Source organism: Theropithecus gelada, chromosome 1, assembly GCF_003255815.1.
Source record: "Theropithecus gelada isolate Dixy chromosome 1, Tgel_1.0, whole genome shotgun sequence".
NCBI lineage: Eukaryota > Metazoa > Chordata > Mammalia > Primates > Cercopithecidae > Theropithecus > Theropithecus gelada.
Window position 1 is genome coordinate 140,034,443 of NC_037668.1, and position 21,749 is coordinate 140,056,191.

The 21,749-nt window shown below is 40.1% G+C and overlaps 1 protein-coding gene across 3 annotated transcripts in view; it reads left to right on the forward strand.

The window, feature by feature from the left end:
- ENAH (ENAH, actin regulator) overlaps positions 1–21,749 on the forward strand; it is a 157,215-nt gene that overhangs the window by 64,746 nt on the left and 70,720 nt on the right. For all 3 annotated transcript variants that reach the window (XM_025383767.1, XM_025383773.1, XM_025383777.1), the window contains exon 2: positions 19,638–19,803. In XM_025383767.1, coding sequence (XP_025239552.1) covers positions 19,638–19,803 — 166 coding nt within the window. The remainder of the gene's footprint in view (positions 1–19,637; positions 19,804–21,749) is intronic.

Consider the following 21,749-nt stretch of genomic DNA (forward strand, 5'->3'; position numbering starts at 1 on the left):
TAGCTCACTGCAGCCTCCATCTCCTGGGTTCAAATGATTCCCCCACCTCAGCCTCCTAAGTTGTTGGGACTGCAGGCATGCATCACCATGCCTGGCTAGTTTTTACTTTTTTTTGGTGCTGATAGGCTCTCATATGATACTCAGGCTGGCCTTGAACTCCCCAGCGCAAGTGATCCACCTTGGCCTCTCAAAGTGCTGAGACTACAGGCATGAACCACTATGCTTGGTCCTAATTTTCTTTGTTTTCTTCTTTCACCCATGGATTTCTTAGGCATGCATTTAAAATTTTCCAAATATCATACATGTATTCTGAGGTATCTTATGGTTAATTTTGATTTTGAATTTAATTCCTATTTGGTCAGAGAGCATACTCTCTATGCTTGCAGTTATTTAAAATTTGTTGATTTTTTTTTTTTTTTTTTTTAGACAGAGTTTCACTCTTGTTGCCCAGGCTGGAGTGCAGTGGCGTGATCCTGGCTCACTGCAACCTCTGCCTCCCAGGTTCAAGCAATTCTCCTGCCTCAGCCTCCCGAGTAGCTGGGATTACAGGCACCCGCCACCACACCCGACTAATTTTGTATTTTTTTAGTAGAGATGGGATTTCTCCATGTTGGTCAGGTTGGTCTCGAACTCCCGACCTCAGGTGATTCACCGCCTCGGCCTCCCAAAGTGCTGGGATTATAGGCATGAACCCCTGCACCTGGCCAATTTATTGAATATTTTTTTATGGCCCAGCATATCATCTATCTTGGTGATTATAGGTGTACTTGAAATGATTGTGTGTTCTGTAGTTGTTATGTATAGTGTCTTTAAAATATCAAATGAGTCAAAGTGATTAATAACCTTCATTTATGTGCTTGCAAATTTTTTTGTGTACTTCTGTTGTCTAGTTCATCAGTTTAAGGGGGTGTTAAAATTTGCAACTAATACTGTGAAAATGTCTTTTTCTCTTTCTCTCCCTTTTTTTTTTTTTTTGGTGACAGGGTATCACTCTGTCGCCCAGACTGGAGTGCAGTGGCGTGATCTCAGCTCACTGCAACCTCTGCCTCTCAGGCTCAAGTGATTCTACTGTCTCAGCCTCCCAAGTAGCTGGGATTATAGGCGCACGCCACTACTGCCTGGATGATTTTTGTATTTTTAGTAGAGGTATGGTTTCACCATGTTGGCCGGGATGGTCTTGAACTCCTGACCTCAGATGTCAGGAACTCCGCCTCAGCCTCTCAAAGTACTGAGATTTTTCCCTTTAATGCTGTCAATTTTTGCTTTATGTATTTAGAGTCGGTGATTAGGTGGCTGCACGTTCAGGATTGTTACTTATTTCTGATGAATTGACTATTTTATAATTTTGAAAAGTTCCTCTGCTTAAAAGTCTACTTTATCTGATACTCATGTATCAATTCTGATATTACTATATGCATACTGTTTTCATGACATATAATGTTTTATTTACTTTTTTCCTTTTTTTAATGTTACTTTGAAGATTCTGTTGCTTACCAGTGTTTATTTATTTTGAACCTACCTGCTTTCTGTATATTTAAAGTACATCTCTGTGGGCAGCATGTAATTGATTCTTTATTATCTAATGTCTGCCTTTTAATGAGAGTGTTTAGTCATTAATATTTAATGTAATTATGAAGAGGTTGGACTTCGGTCTACCATTTTAATATTTGTATTCTGTTTGTCCCTTCTGTTTTCACTCCTTTGTTACTCCTTTTCTGCCTTTTTGGGGGATAAATTGAAAACCTTTAGAATTCTATTTTAATTTTTCTACTGACTTTTTTGCTATACCACTTTGCATTTTCTTTCCCCTATTAGCTATTGCTTTCACTTTTACCATTTACTTAGAGTTAATGTTGTAGCACTTCACATAAAACGTAGAAACCTTGCAACTCTCTAGGTTTGTTCCCCCCCGTTTATTTTGCTGTATTTGTCTGATATATCCTGTGTGCATAATTTGAAACTTCTTAAGATAACGTTACAAGTTTTGCCTTAAAAGAACACAATCTAATTTATATTTACCCTGTATTTACCTTTTTTGTTTTTGAAACACGGTCTTGCCCTGTTGCCCAGGCTTGTGTGCAGTGGCACAATCTTGGCTCACTGCAACCCCCACCTCCCGGGTTCAAGCGATGCTTGTGTCTCAGCCTCCCAAATAGCTGGGATTATAGGTGTGCACCACCATGTCTCACTAATTTTTGTATTTTTAGTAGAGATGGGGTTTTGCCTTGTTTGCCAGGCTGGTCTTGAACCCCTGGCCTAAAGTGATCTCTGCCTGCCTCAGCCTCCCAAAGTGCTGGGATTACAGGTGTGAGCCACTGTGCCCAGCCTATATTTACCATTTTTGATGCTCTTCATTTCTTTTCTTTTTTCTTTTTTTTTTTTTTTGAGATGGAGTTTCACTCTTGTTGCCCAGGTTGGAGTGCAATGGCACAATCTCAGCTCACTGCAGCCTCCACCTCCCAGGTACAAGTGTTTCTCCTGTCTCAGCCTCCCAGGTAGCTCAGATTACAGGCATGCGCCACCATGCCTGGCTAATTTTTTTGTATTTAGTAGAGACAGGGTTTCACCATGTAAAGCTGGTCATGAACTCCTGACCTCAGGTAATCTGCCTGCCTCTGCCTCCCAAAGTGCTGGGATTACAGGTGTGTGCCACCGCACCCAGACTAATGCTCTTCATTTCTTACAGATTATTCGAGTGTCTGTCTGATACCATTTTCTTTCAACTTGAATAATTCTCTTTTCTTTTTTCTCTTTTCTTTTTCTTTTTTTTTTTTTTTTTTGAGACAGGGTCTTACTCTGTTGCCCAGGCTGGAGTACAATGGCACGATCTTGGCTCACTGCAACTCCACCTCCTGGGTTCAAGTGATATACCCACCTCAGCCTCCCAAGTAGCTGGGATTACAGGCACCCACCATCATGCCAGGCTAATTTTTGTATTTTTGTAGAGACGAAGTTTCACCATGTTGGCCAGGCTAGTCTTGAATTCCTGACCTCAGGTGATCTGCCCGCTGCGGCCTCCCAGAGTGCTGAGATTACAGGCGTGAGCCACCTCGCCTGGCCTCTTTTTTTCTTAATATATCTTTATTTGCCTTCATTTTTAAAGAATATTTTCTCTGGATGTGGAATTCTGGATTGGCAGCTTTGTATTTGAGCTCTTTATTTTTATTTATTTTATTTTTTGAGACGGAGTCTGGCTCTGTTGCCCAGGCTGGGGTGCTGTGGCCGGATCTCAGCTCACTGCAAGCTCCGCCTCCCGGGTTTACGCCATCCTCCTGCCTCAGCCTCCCGAGTAGCTGGGACTACAGACGCCCGCCACCTCGCTCGGCTAGTTTTTTGTATTTTTTAGTAGAGACGGGGTTTCACCGTGTTAGCCAGGATGGTCTCGATCTTCTGACCTCATGATCCGCCCGTCTCGGCCTCCCAAAGTGCTGGGATTACAGGCTTGAACCACCGCGCCCGGCCGTATTTGAGCTCTTTAAAGACGTCGTTTTACTGTGTCCACTCTTTTTTGTTTCTGCAGTACAATATGAAGATGTGTGTGGTCATCCAGTTTATTGTTCTTTTGTATGTAAAGTTTCATTTTTCTCTAGCCATTTCAAGTATCTTCGTCTTCAACTGTGATATACCTACTTGTGGTTGTTTTTAGATGCTTTTTTTTTTTTTTTTGAGACGAGTCTCGCTCTGCCGCCCAGGCTGGAGTGCAGTGGCCGGATCTCAGCTCACTGCAAGCTCCGCCTCCCGGGTTCATGCCATTCTCCTGCCTCAGCCTCCCGAGTAGCTGGGACTACAGGCGCCCGCCACCTCGCCCGGCTAGTTTTTTGTATTTTTTAGTAGAGACGGGGTTTCACCGTGTCAGCCAGGATGGTCTCGATCTCCTGACCTCGTGATCCGCCCGTCTCGGCCTCCCAAAGTGCTGGGATTACAGGCTTGAGCCACCGCGCCCGGCCTTAGATGCTTTTTAGATGTTTTAGATGGTTTGCTCTTTTTTGCGGAGAGTGGGGAGTTGTCCCAGACTCTTGCACATATTAATATGTTAGCCCCGATGATACTGTCCCACAGATCTGTGTAACTTGGTTGGACTCAAACAGCAAATTCTGTCTTTTAGGCAATGGGTCATATTTTGGTTCAGCTCTTTGAGTTACTTGGAAACGGCCCACACATGAGTAGATCAGGATAGTCCAGAAATTTAGGCAGAGTTTATATACAGAATTTGGGGTTCCTTCCTGCCCACTAGGTCATTTTCCACCCAGGAATATCCTCTCATTTTGCAGCAGCTATAGATTGCCCTGAACTCTATCCTTTTATCTTTAAGCTAGAAAGTCTGTGGGGGTTTCTGTTGGAGTTTTAGCTCTCCCATGTAGCACAGACCAGGACCAGTTGTCAGGCTAAAAGCTGTAAACATCAGAGAACTCTCCCCATATTATTCCTTTCTGAAAAGAGTTGACTCCCTTCTTCTCGTTCTCCAGTGCTTTCCTGCATTAGTGTATTCTTTCACTGCTATAAATAAATACCTGAGCCTGGGTAATTTATAAAGAACAGATGTTTAATTGGCTTATGGTTTTACAGGAATCATGATGCTTTACAGGAATCATGATGCTGGCTTCTGAGGAGGCCTCAGGAAACTTACAATCATGGCGGAAGGCAAAGGGGGAGCTGGCACGTCCTGTGGCTGAAACAGGAGCAAGAGAGAGAGGAGGAAGACAACCAGATCTCATGAGAACTTACTATCAGAGGAATAGCACCAAGGGGATGTTGCTAAACCATTCATGAAAGGACCACCCTCATTATCCTGTCACCTCGCACCAGGCCCCATCTCTAACAATGGGGATTACAATGACATGACATTTGGGCAGGGACACAGATCCAAATCATATCATTTCATATAGTTGTTCTATAAATTTTATGCAGAGGTGAGGATTGCTTGAGCTCAGGAGTTTGAGACCAGCCTGGGCAAGATAGGGAGATCCTATCTCTACTAAAAATAAAAAAAAGAAAAATAACTGGGTGTGGTGGTGCGTGCCTGTGGTCCCAGCTGCTTGGGAGGCTGAGGTGGGAGGATTGCTTGGGCCTGGGAGGTAGAGGCTGCAGTGAGCGCCACTGCACTCTAGCCTGGGTGACAGAGTGAAACCGTGTCTCAAAAAAAATTGTTATTAAATTTTAATCCAGCGTTTATAGTTTTATCTATGGGAGGGTCATTTGGAAAGGTGGCCATTACTTGGCCAGAAGCAGAACCCTCCCTGCTTACACTTTGAGAAAAACAGATTGAGATTCTATAGTATTCTGCTTCAGGTTTTCTTTCTTAGTCTCATATGGTACTTGTTTTTTGCTGACACCATTCATTGAAAGTAATAACTTTGCAAAGTGAAAATATAAAAACAGTGTGGCTCACCCTCCACTCTCCACCCCCACCCCATCTTTCATCCCCCATTTTTATTTCCACATCTGTCCTAAGTTGGCTCTGTCTGGTGCCTTTATTATAGCTAAAATTAGCCACACTTGGTATTTTTAACTCTATGGTGCTTGGAAAGTATTTTGAGAGGCTTTGCCATATAACTTCATGAAAATAATGTGAGGAAAAGAAGAACTACAGGAAACAGGTGAAATAATCTGTTCAGTTACTGAGAAAAGTTTCTTGTTAATGGGAGAATTTACTAAGATAGGGAAGTATGTGTTGCCAAGTGAAATGTTTTCCCACATTTTTTTTTTTTTTCTGTGACCATTTCTAGGTGTCTATACTTTTTGTGAACTCTAATGCTGTGAATGATGGTTTAGGTTTGCTGATGCACTGGGAATTGATCTTTGAAAATTACAAGTCCAATTAAAAAAAGATGGGTGGCCAGACAAAGAATCTGAGCCCTGTGTGCCTATATGTGTGCTAAAAGTCATGGAGCTTATGAAATCTCAGGTAGTCTTGGCTTTTTTTTTTTTTTTTTTGAGAAGGAGTCTCTCTCTGTTGCCCAGGCTGGAGTACAGTGATGCCATTTTGGCTCACTGCAACTTCCACCTCCCAGGCTTAAGCAGTTCTCCTGCTTCAGCCTCCCAAGTAGCTGGGATTACAGGCACAAGACACCATGCCTGGCTAATTTTTGTATTTTTAGTAGAGACAGGGTTTCACCATGTTGACCAGGCTGGTCTCGAAGTCCTGACCTCAAATGATCCACCCACCTTGGCCTCCCAAAGTGCTAGGATTACAGGAGTGAACCGCACCCGGCCCAACCTTGGCTTTTAAGTAGTTTAAGGTCTTGGGGTCAGGCAAGAGGGAGTGAAGGGGTGGTGTATTATTTATAGCTACACAATAAATTACACCAAAAGTTTTAGTGGCTGAAAACATCACATATGTATTACACAGTTTCTGAGGGTCAGGATTCTGGGTTTGGCTTAGGTAGATCCTCTAACTCAGGGTCTTTCACAAATGCAGTCAAGATGTTGGCGAGGGCTGCAGTCTCAACTGAAGTCATCACGGGGGGAGGAGGATCTGCTTCTAAGCTCATTCACATTAATGGGTTGGATTTAGTTGCATGCCAGCTGTTAGACTGAGGGCTTCATTTTATTCCTGATAATTCCTTCATTATTCCATATATGTATGTGTATGTATTATTATTATTATTATTTATTATTATTTTTTTTGCCATACTCTGTTCAGTAGGGGCAAGTCTCTGGGCATGAATACCAGGAGGTGTGCAGATCATTAATAGCTGTTTTTTTTTGTTGGTGAGTTGAGGGTGTGTGGAAGAAGAAGCAGGTATAAATTTTTATTTCTTACAGTGTATACTTAGAGTAGGAGCCAGAATCACACAGCAGGGTGAGAAATTTTAAAAGCAAAGTTTATCATTAGGAAGCTTTGTGATGTCTTACATAAGAACAGCAAAGCATCTCAAAGGAACATAACAAAACTTTAAACATTGAAAGGGTCTTTTTCTGTAGTTTTAGGTTGAAGTTTTATCTTAATTTTCTAGTCAATATTTTTCTACACTGACTTGGATGAAAATATTTATAACTGAAAGTATATTATTTCTTTTTACCTGTTCTTTTTGAAAGATGGAAAGAAATATTCTTCTAATTGTCTAATAGATTTCAAAGTTCATGTGCTTCCTGTAATGTGCTAAACTGATACATTGTGTAGTAACAAAATTGGAGTAGTTTAAAATCATGGAACAGTAGCTGCTATTTTATTCTTCATGTTTCTGTGTGCATGCCTGTGTGAATCTCTATCTGTATCTATAGTTTGATGTCTAAAATGTTTCCCACAGATTTTGTCTTTCATGTAATTCTTTGAAGAAAGTTGAGATTCTATTTGAAGGAAACTTTCCCTGGAGTATTAATTTTATAAATAAGTTTCTTCTTTCTACCTTAAAAAAATCTGATATTCTAGACATGTTTTTGTTATAGGTTAATATTATATCTTCAGTAATGAAATCTTTTAAAATAAACCTGGGTTATTTCTGAAAAGAACATAAATTTCAGCAAATAAATTCCTCTTAGCTTCAAATTTAATATAACATGAAGTACAATGTGGAAATAATAGAAAATATACGAAGAAGTAATTTTGTGGAACTAATATAGTTGATAGAATCTTTCTTTCTTTTTTTTTTTTTTGAGACGGAGTCTCGCTCTGTCGCCCAGGCTGGAGTGCAGTGGTGCAATCTCAGCTCACTGCCTCCCGGGTTCACGCCATTCTCCTGCCTCAGCCTCCCTGGAAGCTGGGACTACAGGCGCCTGCCACCACACCCGGCTAATTTTTTTGTATTTTCAGTAGAGACAGGGTTTCACTGTGTTCACCAGAATGGTCTCGATCTCCTGACCTCGTGATCTGCCTGCCTCAGCCTCCCAAAGTGCTGGGGTTACAGGCCTGAGCCACCGCACCTGGCCAGAATCTTTCTTTTTTTAGTAGAGTGGTTGCAAGTCCAGTCCTGGAAGCAGACTGGCTGCTTTGAGTCCCATTTCTGCCTCTCCCTACAGTATGTCTTTAGTCAAGTTAATTCACTTCTTGGGTCTCAATTTTCTATCTTAAAATGGGGATATTAACGGTACCTACCAAATAAGGTTGTTGAAAAGATAAGTGAATTAATAAAGGCAAAGCACATAGAACCATATATGGCACTTAGTAAGTACTATATACATATCCTTATTTTTTACTATTATTATTAGTATTATTAGTATCAACACTGGCTCAGTAATTATTTATGTCACTTAATTGTCTCTGGGGTTTAGGTCTTTCATAATGTAAACCAAGAGATTTAGATTCTTTATGACTAACTGGGGAGCAGTTAGTCTCTATTAGACAGTAATTAACTGATACATTTTTCTTAATTGATAGGATTTTTTGTGCCTACAGTTAGTACTCTGAAATATAGCCTCTGAAATATTTATAGACAGTTGTAGAATGCATTCTTCTGAAACAGTTGGTTTTATTTTATTTTGTTTTGTTTTGAGACGGTGTCTTGCTCTGTCGCCCAGGCTGGAGTGTAGTGGCCGGATCTCAGCTTACTGCAAGCTCTGCCTCCCAGGTTCACGCCATTCTCCTGCCTCAGCCTCCTGAGTAGCTGGGACTACAGGCACCTGCCACCACACCCGGCTAATTTTTTGTATTTTTTAGTAGAGACGGGGTTTCACCGTGTTAGCCAGGATGGTCTTGATCTCCTGACCTCGTGATCCGTCCGCCTCGGCCTCCCAAAGTGCTAGGATTACAGACATGAGCCACCGCGCCCAGCTGGTTTTAATTTTTACATTTGCTTTATCATTGTTAATTAGTCTTTCATATTACAAGAAAGAGAGGATTGTTTGAATTTATTCTGTGCTACTTAGCAGCAGGCCAAGTCTTCATCATTATGTAGATGTGCAGCTAGAGTTGCACACACAAAGCAGGTTCCCATCCTAGATACTTAATCTTACTAGTTTGTTAATATTTCTTTCTTTTCTTCTTTTTTTAGGAGATAGTGTCTTGTTCGGTTGTCCAGGCTAAAATTCAGTGGCTCAATAATAGCTCACTGTAACCTTGAACTCCTGGGCTGAAGTGATCCTTCTACGTCAGCCTCCCAAGTAGCTGGGACTACAGGTGCACACCATTGTGCCTGGCTAATTTATTTTATTTTTTATTTCTTGTGGAGACAGAGTCTCACTTTATTTTGTCCAGGCTGTTCGCTAACTCCTGGGCTCAAGTGATCTTCCTGCCTTGGCTTCTCAACGTGCTGGGATTATAGGCCTGAGCCACTGTACCCAGCTTGTTAATGTTTCTTTTTATTTTTTTCTGTCTCCAGAGCTTTTATAAGTTTTACAAGTTTCTCTGTCTCTCTTGTGGTTCTAAGAATATGGAAATTGTGCATTCTCATTGTCTTTATTATTCTCTGTCTCCAGGTATGTTGCAGATAGGGACAGGTTCTTTTTATCGCCTGAGTCACTTAAGTAAGAGGAACTCATGATTGAAGTCAAATAGTACCATAAGAGTTATTGAGAAAAGATTACTCCCTGAAAGATTACTCCCTATTGAAAAAAGATTACTCCTAAGCACACATGACTAGATGTGGTAGGTACATTCTCTAAAGTACTTTTTCTACATATTATTGTATTTAACCTTAACATTTTCCCCAACTTTAAGAGATTTTTTTCATCCTGCAGAATGATCCAATAGATTTGCTGAAATGTTTTCTTTTAAATCACGCCATCTTGCTTTCGATGATCATTTAGACTGATCATTTTCTTTGGTGAATCTGGATCCATCATACTAGACTGCATTTGTACTTTGCACATGTTGTAGGACAAAGAGTTTAATAGTGCCATATTGATATTTTTACCTTTTATTTATTATTCTGTTTCTCAGAAAGATGAGTGAAATATTAATGTGGTCTTTAAGGAAGTTTTGCCTTTCTGCATATTTGGTACTGCTGCATTCCAGATGGTTTTCTTGCCTTGCAGAAAATAACTTTGTAGGCTGCTGTTATTTGCATCTGCTGATTGTCAGTGGCATTCACAGTGTTTTTGTTGTATTCCTCAATCTCTCAGCCATTGTGGCAGAACCTAATTGTAACTAGCAAGCAGATTTTTTCCCCTGATTCTTAGCAAGATTTTTTTTCTTTCTTTTTTTAATGGAATGGCAAAGGAGATAAGTCTCTAATTTGGTCTAATAGTGATAGTGGTTGGTTAATTGAAATAAAGTTTGGTATCCTTAAAAATGACATATAACTTTAAATATTTATTTTTCATTTATTTTTGGAAGCTTAAGCAGATTTTTAAATTTTTAAAAAAATTTTTTTGAGATAGTGTCTTAATGCTGTCATCCACGTTGGAGTGCAGTGGCACAATCTTGGCTCAAGGCTTCAGTGATCCTCCCACCTCAGCCTCCATAGCTGGGACCACAGGTGCCTGCCACCCTGCTCGGCTAAGTTTTGTATTTTTTGTAGAGAATGGGGTTTTGCTATGTTGCCCAGCCTGGTCTTGAACTCCTGGGCTTAAGCAGTCCACCTGCCTCAGCCTCCCAAAGTGCTGGGATTACAGGCGTGAGGCACTGCGCCTGGCCCAGAAATTTATTTTCTCACAACTCTGAAGGCTGGAAGTCTGAGATTGATGTGCTGGTAGGGCTGGTTTCCTCTGAGGCCTCTCTCCTTGGCTTGCAGATGGCCGCCTTCTTGCTGCCTCTTCATATGGGTGTCCCTCTGTGTGCTTGCTCCTGTTGTGTCTCTCATTTTTTAAATACTCTAGTCTCTGTTATATCGTATGCATTAATTAATTCTTTAGTCTTTTGCTGTAAAGCTTTTTCTTTAGTGTTAGTCTGGTGATGAGAACTCTATATTGTTTTTCTTCCTAAAACATGTCCCAGCAGATAATGATGTTTCAGCTTTGGTTTCTTTGAAGTGGAGAGAGAACTTAGACATATGCAAAGCATTCTGAATACAGAATTCTGCTAGACTTGTATGATCCTTTTAGTGACCTACCTTGATAAAGACTTTTCAAAACATTTAACTTAATTTTTATAGTATTTCTGTATACTCACATCATATCAATTTATATAATATTTAGATTGCAGACTTACAAGTACAATTACAATGAATACATTTGGTCACAAACACAGCTGATTCTTTTTGTTTGTTTTTTGGGTTTTTTTGTTTTGTTTTGTTTTTTTTGAGACAGTCTCGCTCTGTCACCCAGGCTAGAGTGCAGTGACATGATCATGACTCACTGTGGTCTTGAGCTCCTGGCTCAAGTGATCTTCCCACCTCAACCTCCCAAGTAGCTAAGACTACAGGCATGTGCCACTGTGCCCAGCTGATGTTTTAAATTTTTCATTTCTGTAGAGGTGGGAGTCTTGCTATGTTGCCCAGGCTGCACAGCTGATTCTCAAGTACAGTCTAACCTCTGGGAGCAGAACAGTGCAGAGTGATGAGTTGAGCTCTGAGCATTTAGAGTGCTAGTGGTATGGTTTGTGGATGGGAAGGGGAGGAGTGGAGAGATTGTCCATTTGGGCATTGGAGGTCAGAAAAGGAAGCTTTCACTGTCGTATTTCAGGGCTCTTACTCCAAGTTTACAGATTTTTGCTTTTTATACTTAGTATCTCTCACCACTTTTCAGGCCACTTCTCTCACAAATCTTTAATTAGGAGAAATACAGTGCTAGTCCTTCATGGGTTTAACATCTGATACTGGTAGAGATGATGTGCACAATATATTGTGAGAGCACAGGAAATAAGTTCTTGTTTTGGGGGAGTGTAAAAGCTTTCAAGAAGAGGTGATTTTCTGAATTCTCAAGGACAGGTCAGAATTAGAAGGTATCTGGGAAGATGAAAATGGGGCAGATAGGTCAGGAAGAGGGGAAGGCGTGTTATTGCTGTAGTGTTGAACTATTTTGAACACCAATGTGCTCCCAGCACTAGGATGGTAGAATAATGTCTGGCACACATTACATGCTTAATAAGTATTTTAAAGAAAGAATAAATGTTGAGGAAGACAGAGGCCCAATTATAGTGGACCCTGTATGTGATGCTGTGAAGCCAGAGTTTATCCTGAAATGAATCTTTGAGGTATCTTAACCAGAAGAGTGGCATGATCAGATTTTATTTGTAAAAATTTACCTCTAGAAGCATTGGGAGGGGAGAATAAGATTGCAATGAGAGATACAGGTAAGGAGATTACTGAAATAATCCAGTTGAGGAACTAGGGAGGGCCCAAATTAAAGCTTTTGAGCATTGTGAACAAAGGATACTGATGCATTGTAGGAGTCTTTTGGAAATATAATTGACAGGCCTTGGTGACTGTGTGTGTGGAGCAGTGAGGGTCATGGAGGATTCTGGAGTGATCCCTCCATTTATTTGTAGGATGGTGATTTCAGAGTGGTGGTGTTGGTGCTATGGACTAGGAAAAGGCTAATCTAGTGCTTAACACAATATATAGCACATGCTATTTATTGTTCACTTTCCTATTTGGGGAAACTGTTTTTTATTCCTATCTGAATGCACAATCTTTATTTTTTTATTTTTTATTTTTTTTGGAGACAGAGTCTCACTCTGTCACCCAGGCTGGAGTGCAGTGGCGCACTGTCGGCTCACTGCAGCCTCTGCCTCCCGGGTTCAAGCAAATCTCATGTCTCAGCCTCCCAAGTAGCTGGGACTGCAGGCACAAGGCACACGCCTGGCTAATTTTTTATGTTTTTAGTAGAGACGGGGTTTTGCCATGTTGGCCAGGCTGGTCTCGAAATCCTGACCTCAGGTGATCCACCCGCCTCAGCGTCCCAATGTGCTGAGATTACAGATGTGAGCCACCGCACCCGGCCCACAATCTTTTCTAACTGAGATGGTCTTACGCACTTTTCCTATATGCCAGGACCTGTGTTATAAATGTGAACAATATTTGTGGAATTGAGTTGAAACCTAACACAGTTGTGTTTACTCTGAGTCTCTTTAATGTTTGAAATGTCCTGATATTGTAGACTTAACCCAATAAATTGACATCAGATAATAAGATGGAAATCCTGTCTTTAAAATTCCAAAGTTTTTAGTGTCATTTCTTAGTATTTTATCTTCTGAATAAATGACATCTTAGTTCATAGAATGACTCAGTATCATGACAGACGTGATGCTAATTCTCTTTCTTTAGGATACATTCTTTTAAGAGGCTGATAGTATAGTAGCTTATTGTGCACATGTTGATAACTCTCTACAGACTAGACTCTGCTGCACATAGGGGATTCAAGAAGGAATGACATATTTTCCATTTTCAAAGGTGATGAAGACATGTTTCTAAATAAATGAGTTGGGTCATGACTTTCAGTGGTGGTACATTTTAATACTTTACAGCTTATCACATACTAACTGGGAGTATCATTCAAATACTAGGTGCATCCATAATTTTTTTCCTCCTTTTGATTGCCTCCTCCTTTGCATCCTATCTATCTACAGATCCTTTCTGTTGTACTTACAACATACATCCCCGGTGCTTTCCTGTTCCTCCTTTTTTTCTAGTCTGGTATTTGTGCTTCTGTTTTGATTTTGCTGCCACTTTCTTGAATTCTTTCTCTACGTAGTAGGTACAGTTATCTTTAAAATGTAGGTCATGTTCTGCTTAAAGCCCTTCAGTGGCTTCCCAGCGTACACTTGGAGTAAAACTCATGTCCTTTCCATGGCTTAAATATTGCCGCCTCAGAGAGTTCTTGGTTGTTGAGAGATTAATGAATATTCTGATAACTCAGAGGAAGGAGCAATTAGTTCTGGCCTTGGGAACCCCAGAAAGAATTAATAAGAGGAATAGTATTTGATCCAGGTCTTGATGAGTCGGATTTTGTTAGATTACAGTATGTGCTGAAAAAGCATTTGAAGAGTGCCTACTATGTGCTACGTACTGTCATATTCATGCTTTCTTTGACAAGTAATGATTAATAAGTGATATCTTTGAAAACTGATATTTGTTAACAGCTTGGTTTTACTGTGATCTCAGTAAATAGTATATACAAGACTAGCCTAGCAATCCTTAGTCTGCTTAAGTACCAGGAACTGCTTCATTCACTGGTACCTATGAGAATAGAACTTGGCAAGCGTTCTCATCACATATACCTGCTCAGTCAACTTAACTATATTCAGAAATGAACCACCTGACAAAATCACAAAATTGTAATTTGGTGTCTTGGTTTTTAGACCTTTTTTTCCCCTCTGTTAAATGAGCTGTTTCTAGCCTTTTAATGCCATATTTTATTTTAAAATACCAAAATTAACATCAGAAGATGAAGTATAATTAACTATATATACCAATTGCATTGGGTCACAAAAGTGAAGTTTTTGTTTATAACTAATTTAGTGCCTAATCTTCACAAAGTACTGCTTGGTAATTTACTAATTTAATCTTTTGCGTAGTTGCTTCACTGACTCAGAATCTTGAAGACTTTGACCGGGTATTCATTTTGAGGCTTGTCATGATGCAGATAGGATGGTAGTAAAATGATGCATTGCTCTATTATTTGTTCACCAGTGTCCATGCAGCAATACTGTCCCTTGTGGCTAAGGCCAGCCATATTTTAAAGCAGGCCCTTGGCTAAGCATTTCACTGGTCCAGGGAGAAATGGGGGAAAAAAATCTACAGATAATAGAGGGAATTGTCTAGAAAGCTCATGTTATTGCATTTAATGACTTGTCTTTGTTTTGAAATACTCCTATTTTTAGATTCCAAAAATATCATTTTAAGTAAGTTATGTTGGTCCCCACCACTGCCCCATCGCATACCTGGCAAGTAGGGCAAAATATTGGCAGCCAGTTCTGTATTGATTTATCTACTCTGCTTTTGATGTTCATGGCTCCATGAAGTCTAAAACTGCTTACCGCTAATTTATTTTGTGCATCACACCTATAATCGGAGTTAGTATGTGAGTGGCTTTTTTCCTTACTTCAGCAGTCTCTTCTCCTTCACCAGCTGGGTGTCCAACAATTCAGTTCACTCTGACACTATGCAGAGTTAACATAGACCCCACAGGTTAAGGGCTTAGTTCCATAAGGCTGCTCCTGCTTCAGATACCAGCTGCAAATGGAGTGCCCAGGCTACCCACATCTGCTTAACCAACTGCAAATACTGAGGTTCCTGAAACCACCCAACCCACATTTGGTAATTTGCTAGAATGATTCCCAGAACTCAGGAAAGCACTTCACTATTACCATTTATTATAAAGGATTTAATTTAGGAATAGCCAAATGGAAGAGAGGCATAGGGCAAGGTGTGAGGGTGTGGGGGTTGAGTCTTTTCCTACCCTTTCCAAGTGTGACTCTCACAGCACCTTCATATGTTGATCAACCCGGAAGCCCTCTGACCCTGTCATTCAGGGTTTTTATGGAAGTTTCATTACACAGACATGATTGATGAAATCATTGTCCATTGTGATTGAACTCCATCTCTAGTCTGTCTCCCTTCCCCAGTTGTTGGTAGCGGGAGGTAATGGGGTGGGAATTGTGGGCCTGAGTTCCAGCTTTCCAATCATGCCATGATATTTCTGGCTACTTGGCCCCATCTGAGGCCACCTAGAAGCCCCTCAGCCAAGAATCATCTCATTAGTATACCAAAGACACTTTAAGGAGCCCTGTACTAGGAACTGAGGACCCCAGACCAAATACAGTTGACCCTTGAACTGTAAAAGTTAAAAAAGGCGAGTAGAGGGGTGGAGGAGGTTAGGGACTCTGGCACCCAAGTGCAACTTTTTTTTTTTTTTTTTTTTTTTTTGAGACAGAGTCTCACTCTGTCACCCAGGCTGGAGTTTAGCAGCGCTATCTTGGCTCATTGCAACCTCCTCCTCCCAGGTTCAAGCGATTCTTATGCTTCAGCAACCCGAGTAGCTGGGACCACAGGTACATGCCACCATGCCAGGCTAATTTTTGTATTTTTAGTAGAGATGCAGTTTCACCATGTTGGCCAGGCTGGTCTCCTGACTTCAAATGATCTGCCCGCCTTGGCCTCCCAAAGTGCTGGGATTACAGGCATGAGCCACTGTGCCCGGCCCAAGTGCAACTTTTGAATCCTCAAAAACTTAACTATCAATAGCTTACTGTTGAGTAGAAGCTTTATAGATATCCATAAACAGTTGATCAACACATATTTTGTTATGTTATATGTGTTTTATACCATATTCTTTTTGAGACAGAGTTTTACTCTTGTTGCCTAGGCTGGAGTGCAATGGCGCGATCTTAGCTCACCGTAACCTCTGCCTCCCAGGTTCAAGCGATTCTCCTGCCTCAGCCTCCCGAGTAGCTGGGGTTACAGGCTCCTGCCACCACACCTGACTAATTTTTTTTTTTTTGCATTTTTAGTAGAGACGGGGTTTCTCCATGTTGGTCAGGCTGGTCTCCAACTCCTCACTTCAGGTGATCTGCCCGCCTCGGCCTCCCAAAGTGCTAGGATTACAGGCGTGAGCCTGTAAAGTAATCTCTAGATTACTTTTCTCTAGTAATCTAGAGAAAAGAACATGTTATTTAAAAAAAGATTAAAAAATCGCAAGAAGGAGAAAATATATTTACTTTTCATGAGGTGGACATGAATCATTATAGAGATCTTCATCCTTGTCTTCATGTTGAGCAGGCTGAGGAGGGGCAGGAAGAGGAGGGCTTGGCCTTGCTGTCTTGGGAAGGGTAAGTGGGAGAGGTGAAGGAGGTGGAAGGGAAGGCAGGCACAGTTTTTCCAGTGTAACACTGGAAAAAATACTGAAAAACACACTGGAAAAAAAAGTCTGTGTATAAGTGGACCTGTGCAGTTCCCATGTTGTTCAATGGTCAGCTGTATTTTTATTACACAACAGGATGTCTCTAGTGAGAAGAGGTCCTCAGATGTTGTGGAAAGGAATAAGAGGACTGAGTTGCATTTGTCACTAAACCCCAGCAGGCAGTGCCATCTCTTCCTGGCTGGGCCTTGATGTGGCTTCTCTGAGTGCCTAATGTCTTTTTTTTTGAAATGGAGGCTTGCTCTGTTGCCCAGGCTAGAGTGCAGTGGTGTGATCATGATTCTCCTGCTTCAGCCTCCCAAGTAACTGGGATTACAGGTGCCTGCCACCACACCCAGCTAATTTTTGTATTTTTAGTAGAGACGGGGTTTCCCCATCTTGGCCAGGCTGGTCTCAAATTCCTGAACTCAGATGATCCACCTGCCTTGGCCTCCCAGAGTGCTGGGATTACAGGTGTGAGCCACTGTGCCCCGCCAGTGCCTGATATCTTCTAGGACTACACAGTTATTTGGGTTTAGCCAGTCCCTTCACAGTGTGCCACATACCCACATGGCTATTACTACCTCTCCAGTAACACCTCGGCTCTTACCCATAGCTTATTTTTTCTTCTCTTATTCTCAGCTTTGTTCAGAATTGGAAATGTTTAACATTTCATTTTGAAGACTTCTTTTCATCTTCATCAGAAAACAAATTACTTTTTTGCAGTTTTGACTTTGCTACTTGGATAGGTTCATTTGGAGAAAAAAAGTAGAGGAAAACTTTGGGCCATTAAAGCTAACTTTTCTTGTTTTAGATTTCTTATACTTAAAAATGTTTTTTGAAGCATGAAGTGACCTATTTACAAAACGAGGTATTCTTTTAGCTTATGTGATCTTAATGACACTTCTTAAAGAGACATTATTTTATTTTACTTTTTTTTATTATTTAAGTTCTAGGGTACATGTGCACAACGTGCAGGTTTGTTACATAAGTATACATGTGCCATGTTGGTTTGCTGCACCCATCAGCTCATCATTTACATTAGGTATTTCTCCTAATGCTGTCCCTCCCCAGCCCCCACACCCCAAGACATTATTTCTTGGGAATCTTGGGAATCTTGGAAACAATGTAACTGCAAAAATATTATTTGAAAACTGGAAAATACTATCCTGTATTATTCTAGATTTGTTTATTGAATTGTTATTTACATTTAGCAGTAAATTTGTTGCTTGAATTATAAGGTATAAGAGGCACTTTGCCTTAGCTTGTTTCATGTAATCTTTCCATAGGATTATGTAAATGTCATCACATAAAAAATATTTCTGTTGTGAATGATGGGAGAGATTTTTCAACTGCTACTGACAAATGCCCTTTAATCCATCTTTTAAAAATAATTCAAGTTTTAGTCATTGGCTTGTTTTTATTCCCATAAGTATTTTACCAAAAATGTCAGTGCAGCATAAAAATTTAGACATTACCGTGGGTTTGCTGCACAAATACTGTTACAAGTTAGTTTTTGTAAACATTTTTCTAATGGAAAATTACAAATAATTATAACTCTGTTGTTCTGAAGCAATTTTATTACTCAGCGCTGTGACCTCTTTAGGCCTTCAGTGATCTTCTGTCACCAAGGACAAGAATAAAACGCTATCTCCTGCAAAGTTGCATTTCATTATCTCTCTTGGATGGGTTAAGAGGTGGGGCAGATGCACGAGTAAGAGGGGAGAGTGTGAGGAAGACTTTCTGTTTCTGAGAATTTTTAGGAAAGAACCCACATGATTTATTGTTTAAAATTTTTGAGATAAAATTGGTAGAATAAGCAGTGCTTTTGTGAAGGATATGGTTGCATGAGCTGCTTCAGAGGATTTCCATTAACGACTGTTAAGTCATCAGGAGTTATCAGAAGGTTTGTCTGTATTGAGGTTGAGTTATTTTAATTGGGTTAATAGCATAGAGTTGATGTAACTATTCTAATACCCTAGAATATTTGAAAGATGAACCCATTGCTTAAGATCAAATTGAGATTATCTTTATATTTTATTTTAAATATAGATATGGGGTCTTGATATATTGCCCAGGCTGGTTTTGAACTCCTGGCCTCAGGTTATTCTCCCACCTTGACTTCCCAAAGTGCTGGGATTACAGGCATTGAGCCACCATGCCCGGCATCTCTGTTTTATTTATTTGTGTATCTCAGTCTCACTTGGCAACAAATAATTGAGATAGATGAAGCTAATGTTTAAGAATTGGCCTTTTCCCCTTTAATATTTATCCGTGGAGGCTAGAATTTAAAATATAGTGGAGTCTTTAGAAATTATCTCATTTTACATTTTCATTTTTAAATGAAGAAATTGGAAGCATAGGATGTTATCTTGCCCAAGGGGAATGAGGAATTTAGTTACACTGCCATCCATTGGTTGTTAACGGCCACTCTATGTCTCAAGGGGCAGATGGTTGATTATCAGACTTTTTGTTACAGACTTTAAAGCAAGCCCGGAATAAAAATAATTTTCTTAGTAAAGAAGGTGTTATCACAGACAGGTCATCAATATACTAAACATGTATGCAATTAAGCAGATGATTAATTTACACTTGTATTAGGTTGGTGCAAAAGTAATTGCAGTTTTTACCATTAAAATAGCAAAAAGTGCAATTATTTTTGAACCAACATAATAGTTGTATTCAGTTTAGTGAATGAATTAGATACTCAAATTTAGAAGAAACCGTTTGTTGTGTTGCTTATCTAAGTGTTCTTCATGGATCCTGCTCTCCTTTTGGTCTTTTAATCATACTTTATTTTTTTTTGGTTTGTCTTCACCATTAGACTCTACGCATAAAGGTAGGAAGCCTCTGTCTTGTCCATTGTTGTTTCCAGCACCCAGTAACAGCACGGATTGTTGACTGACTTCTAGGTTTATGTGGCTATGTGGAACACTTAGCGTATTTAATATTGTAAGTTTGAATATTTTATTTTATTTTTACAGTGAACAGAGTATCTGTCAGGCAAGAGCTGCTGTGATGGTTTATGATGATGCCAATAAGAAGTGGGTGCCAGCTGGTGGCTCAACTGGGTTCAGCAGAGTTCATATCTATCACCATACAGGCAACAACACATTCAGAGTGGTGGGCAGGAAGATTCAGGACCATCAGGTAAGGCTTTACTACAATTCTTGTTAAAAATGATTTAGTATTACAAAAGGACTTGGTATATTCCGTAAAATAAAGTAGTTTTAAAACTCTAAGCAAAATAGTCTCTCTGGGAAAAACTGAATATAAAATTGTCTCTCCACCCTTTCTACCTTTTATGAAGCCTGAACTTAAACAATGATTTAGAAAAAATTGTACAAAAGTAGAAATATAAGTTCTTTTATGATGAATTTTCATTAGATTTTCTGGCCTTCAGTTAGTTAGTTTTTGAAATCTAAAGCAAAATAAGGACAAACAGAAACAAAACTCTACTTAAGTGGCAGATTGTATGTATGTTTATGGAATTCGTTTCCTGCAAAGTTTGGGGTATGGGGTTAGAGGAGGGAGTTGAAAGTATAAATAGTTTCAGAAAATACTGTTAAATTCACATATGATAGAAAAATAGTAGGTATTGAGGTTGCTGGAATAGTTCGACTTTTGCAGTTCATGTCTGGGGCGAGAGCTAAGCTTTTACTAATTCCTTGCTTCGGATTTCCTAGAAAGTAGCTGGATTATCTGATTACTTGATTTCTTGGGCCTTAACAGATCAAGAGCAGTAGATAGAGGAAAAGGCAGATAAGGTCTTACTAGCATTAACTATATACTAATAGTAAGAACTTTTGTAAAGAGTAGATTTACAAAATACTTTGGGAAAAAATATTTACCAAAGAAGTTGGAATCAACTGACTTTAAAAATCATCCTGCTGCACATGCAGAAAGAATGTAACAAATTTTCTTCTTCATTGCCCAGCTGAGCTCTTATAAAGAAAGGTAGGTTCCTAGGTTTCCCCTACATTGAGTGGTAGCATGGTGTGAACAGATGCTGCATTAGCCTTGGGTTTTAGGATGGTGATTATGGATTGGTAAGATTTGTCATGTATGCATATAGGGACTGTGGGCCTATGAGAGTTTGGGCTGTGAAACTGGTATTTTGGCAAAAACAAACAAACAAATAAACAAACAAAAAACTGGCAGTCTTAGAGGGACTACACCCCATAGAAAGAGGGCTAAGAGAAATCCTCCTATCAGCACAGGGAAGCAAAGGAGTTTGTTGCTTTCTTAGCTGACTTAGAAGCTCCCCCGAGAAATGAGAAACTCCTTCACTTAAGCAACTTCAGCCAAGAAATTAGGAAAACACTGGTTGTAGAGCACTGAAACTGTTGGGGCATGTGGTAAAAACAAATGCAGTGCTGGCGTGGAGATGAACTTTCACAGTTCTGAGTCAGTCTGTAGAAAGAGCAATTCACTGAATTTACCACATTTATCCATTTATACAAACGGTTTCGGCCTGCCCCTCTTTCTGCCCTCTCTGGCTGCCTTCTCCCTATCTCTCCCTTGTGCCCCGCCCTCTTACTCTCTTCTTTCCCCTCCTTAGTCTTCCTGCCTTTTCCTCTGGGCTCCAGTTTCCTTGTTGTGTTGCACAGCCTTTTTCTGGTCTCTCAGGCTTTTTACCAAGAGCCCCCTCTGTCCCATTTGTAGTCAGGTTCTGCTGAGCACTCTCTCATCTTTGTCTTTGTTCCAGCAGTGACTTAGGCCAGAGATAAATCAAATATGCCCCAAGATGTTAATTATGGGGGGGAAAAAGAAAACTGGACAATTAAGATTTTGTAGAAATTGTTGAACCTTCTTAATACAACATTGCAAACTAATAGCTGTAAAGTAACTACATTTTTGGTAAATTTAGTGAATTGGTTATTTGAAAAGTACTGATGAATAATCCTATATTTACAAAAACGAAAAAGAATATTTGAAGATAATCAGAAAGAAATTTTTTTTTTTTTTTCTGAGACGGAGTTTTGCTGTTGTTGCCCAGGCTGGGGTACAACGGCGTGATCTTGGCTCACTGCAACCTCCATCTCCCGGGTTCAAGCGAGTCTCCTGCCTCAGCCTCCTGAATAGCTGGGATTACA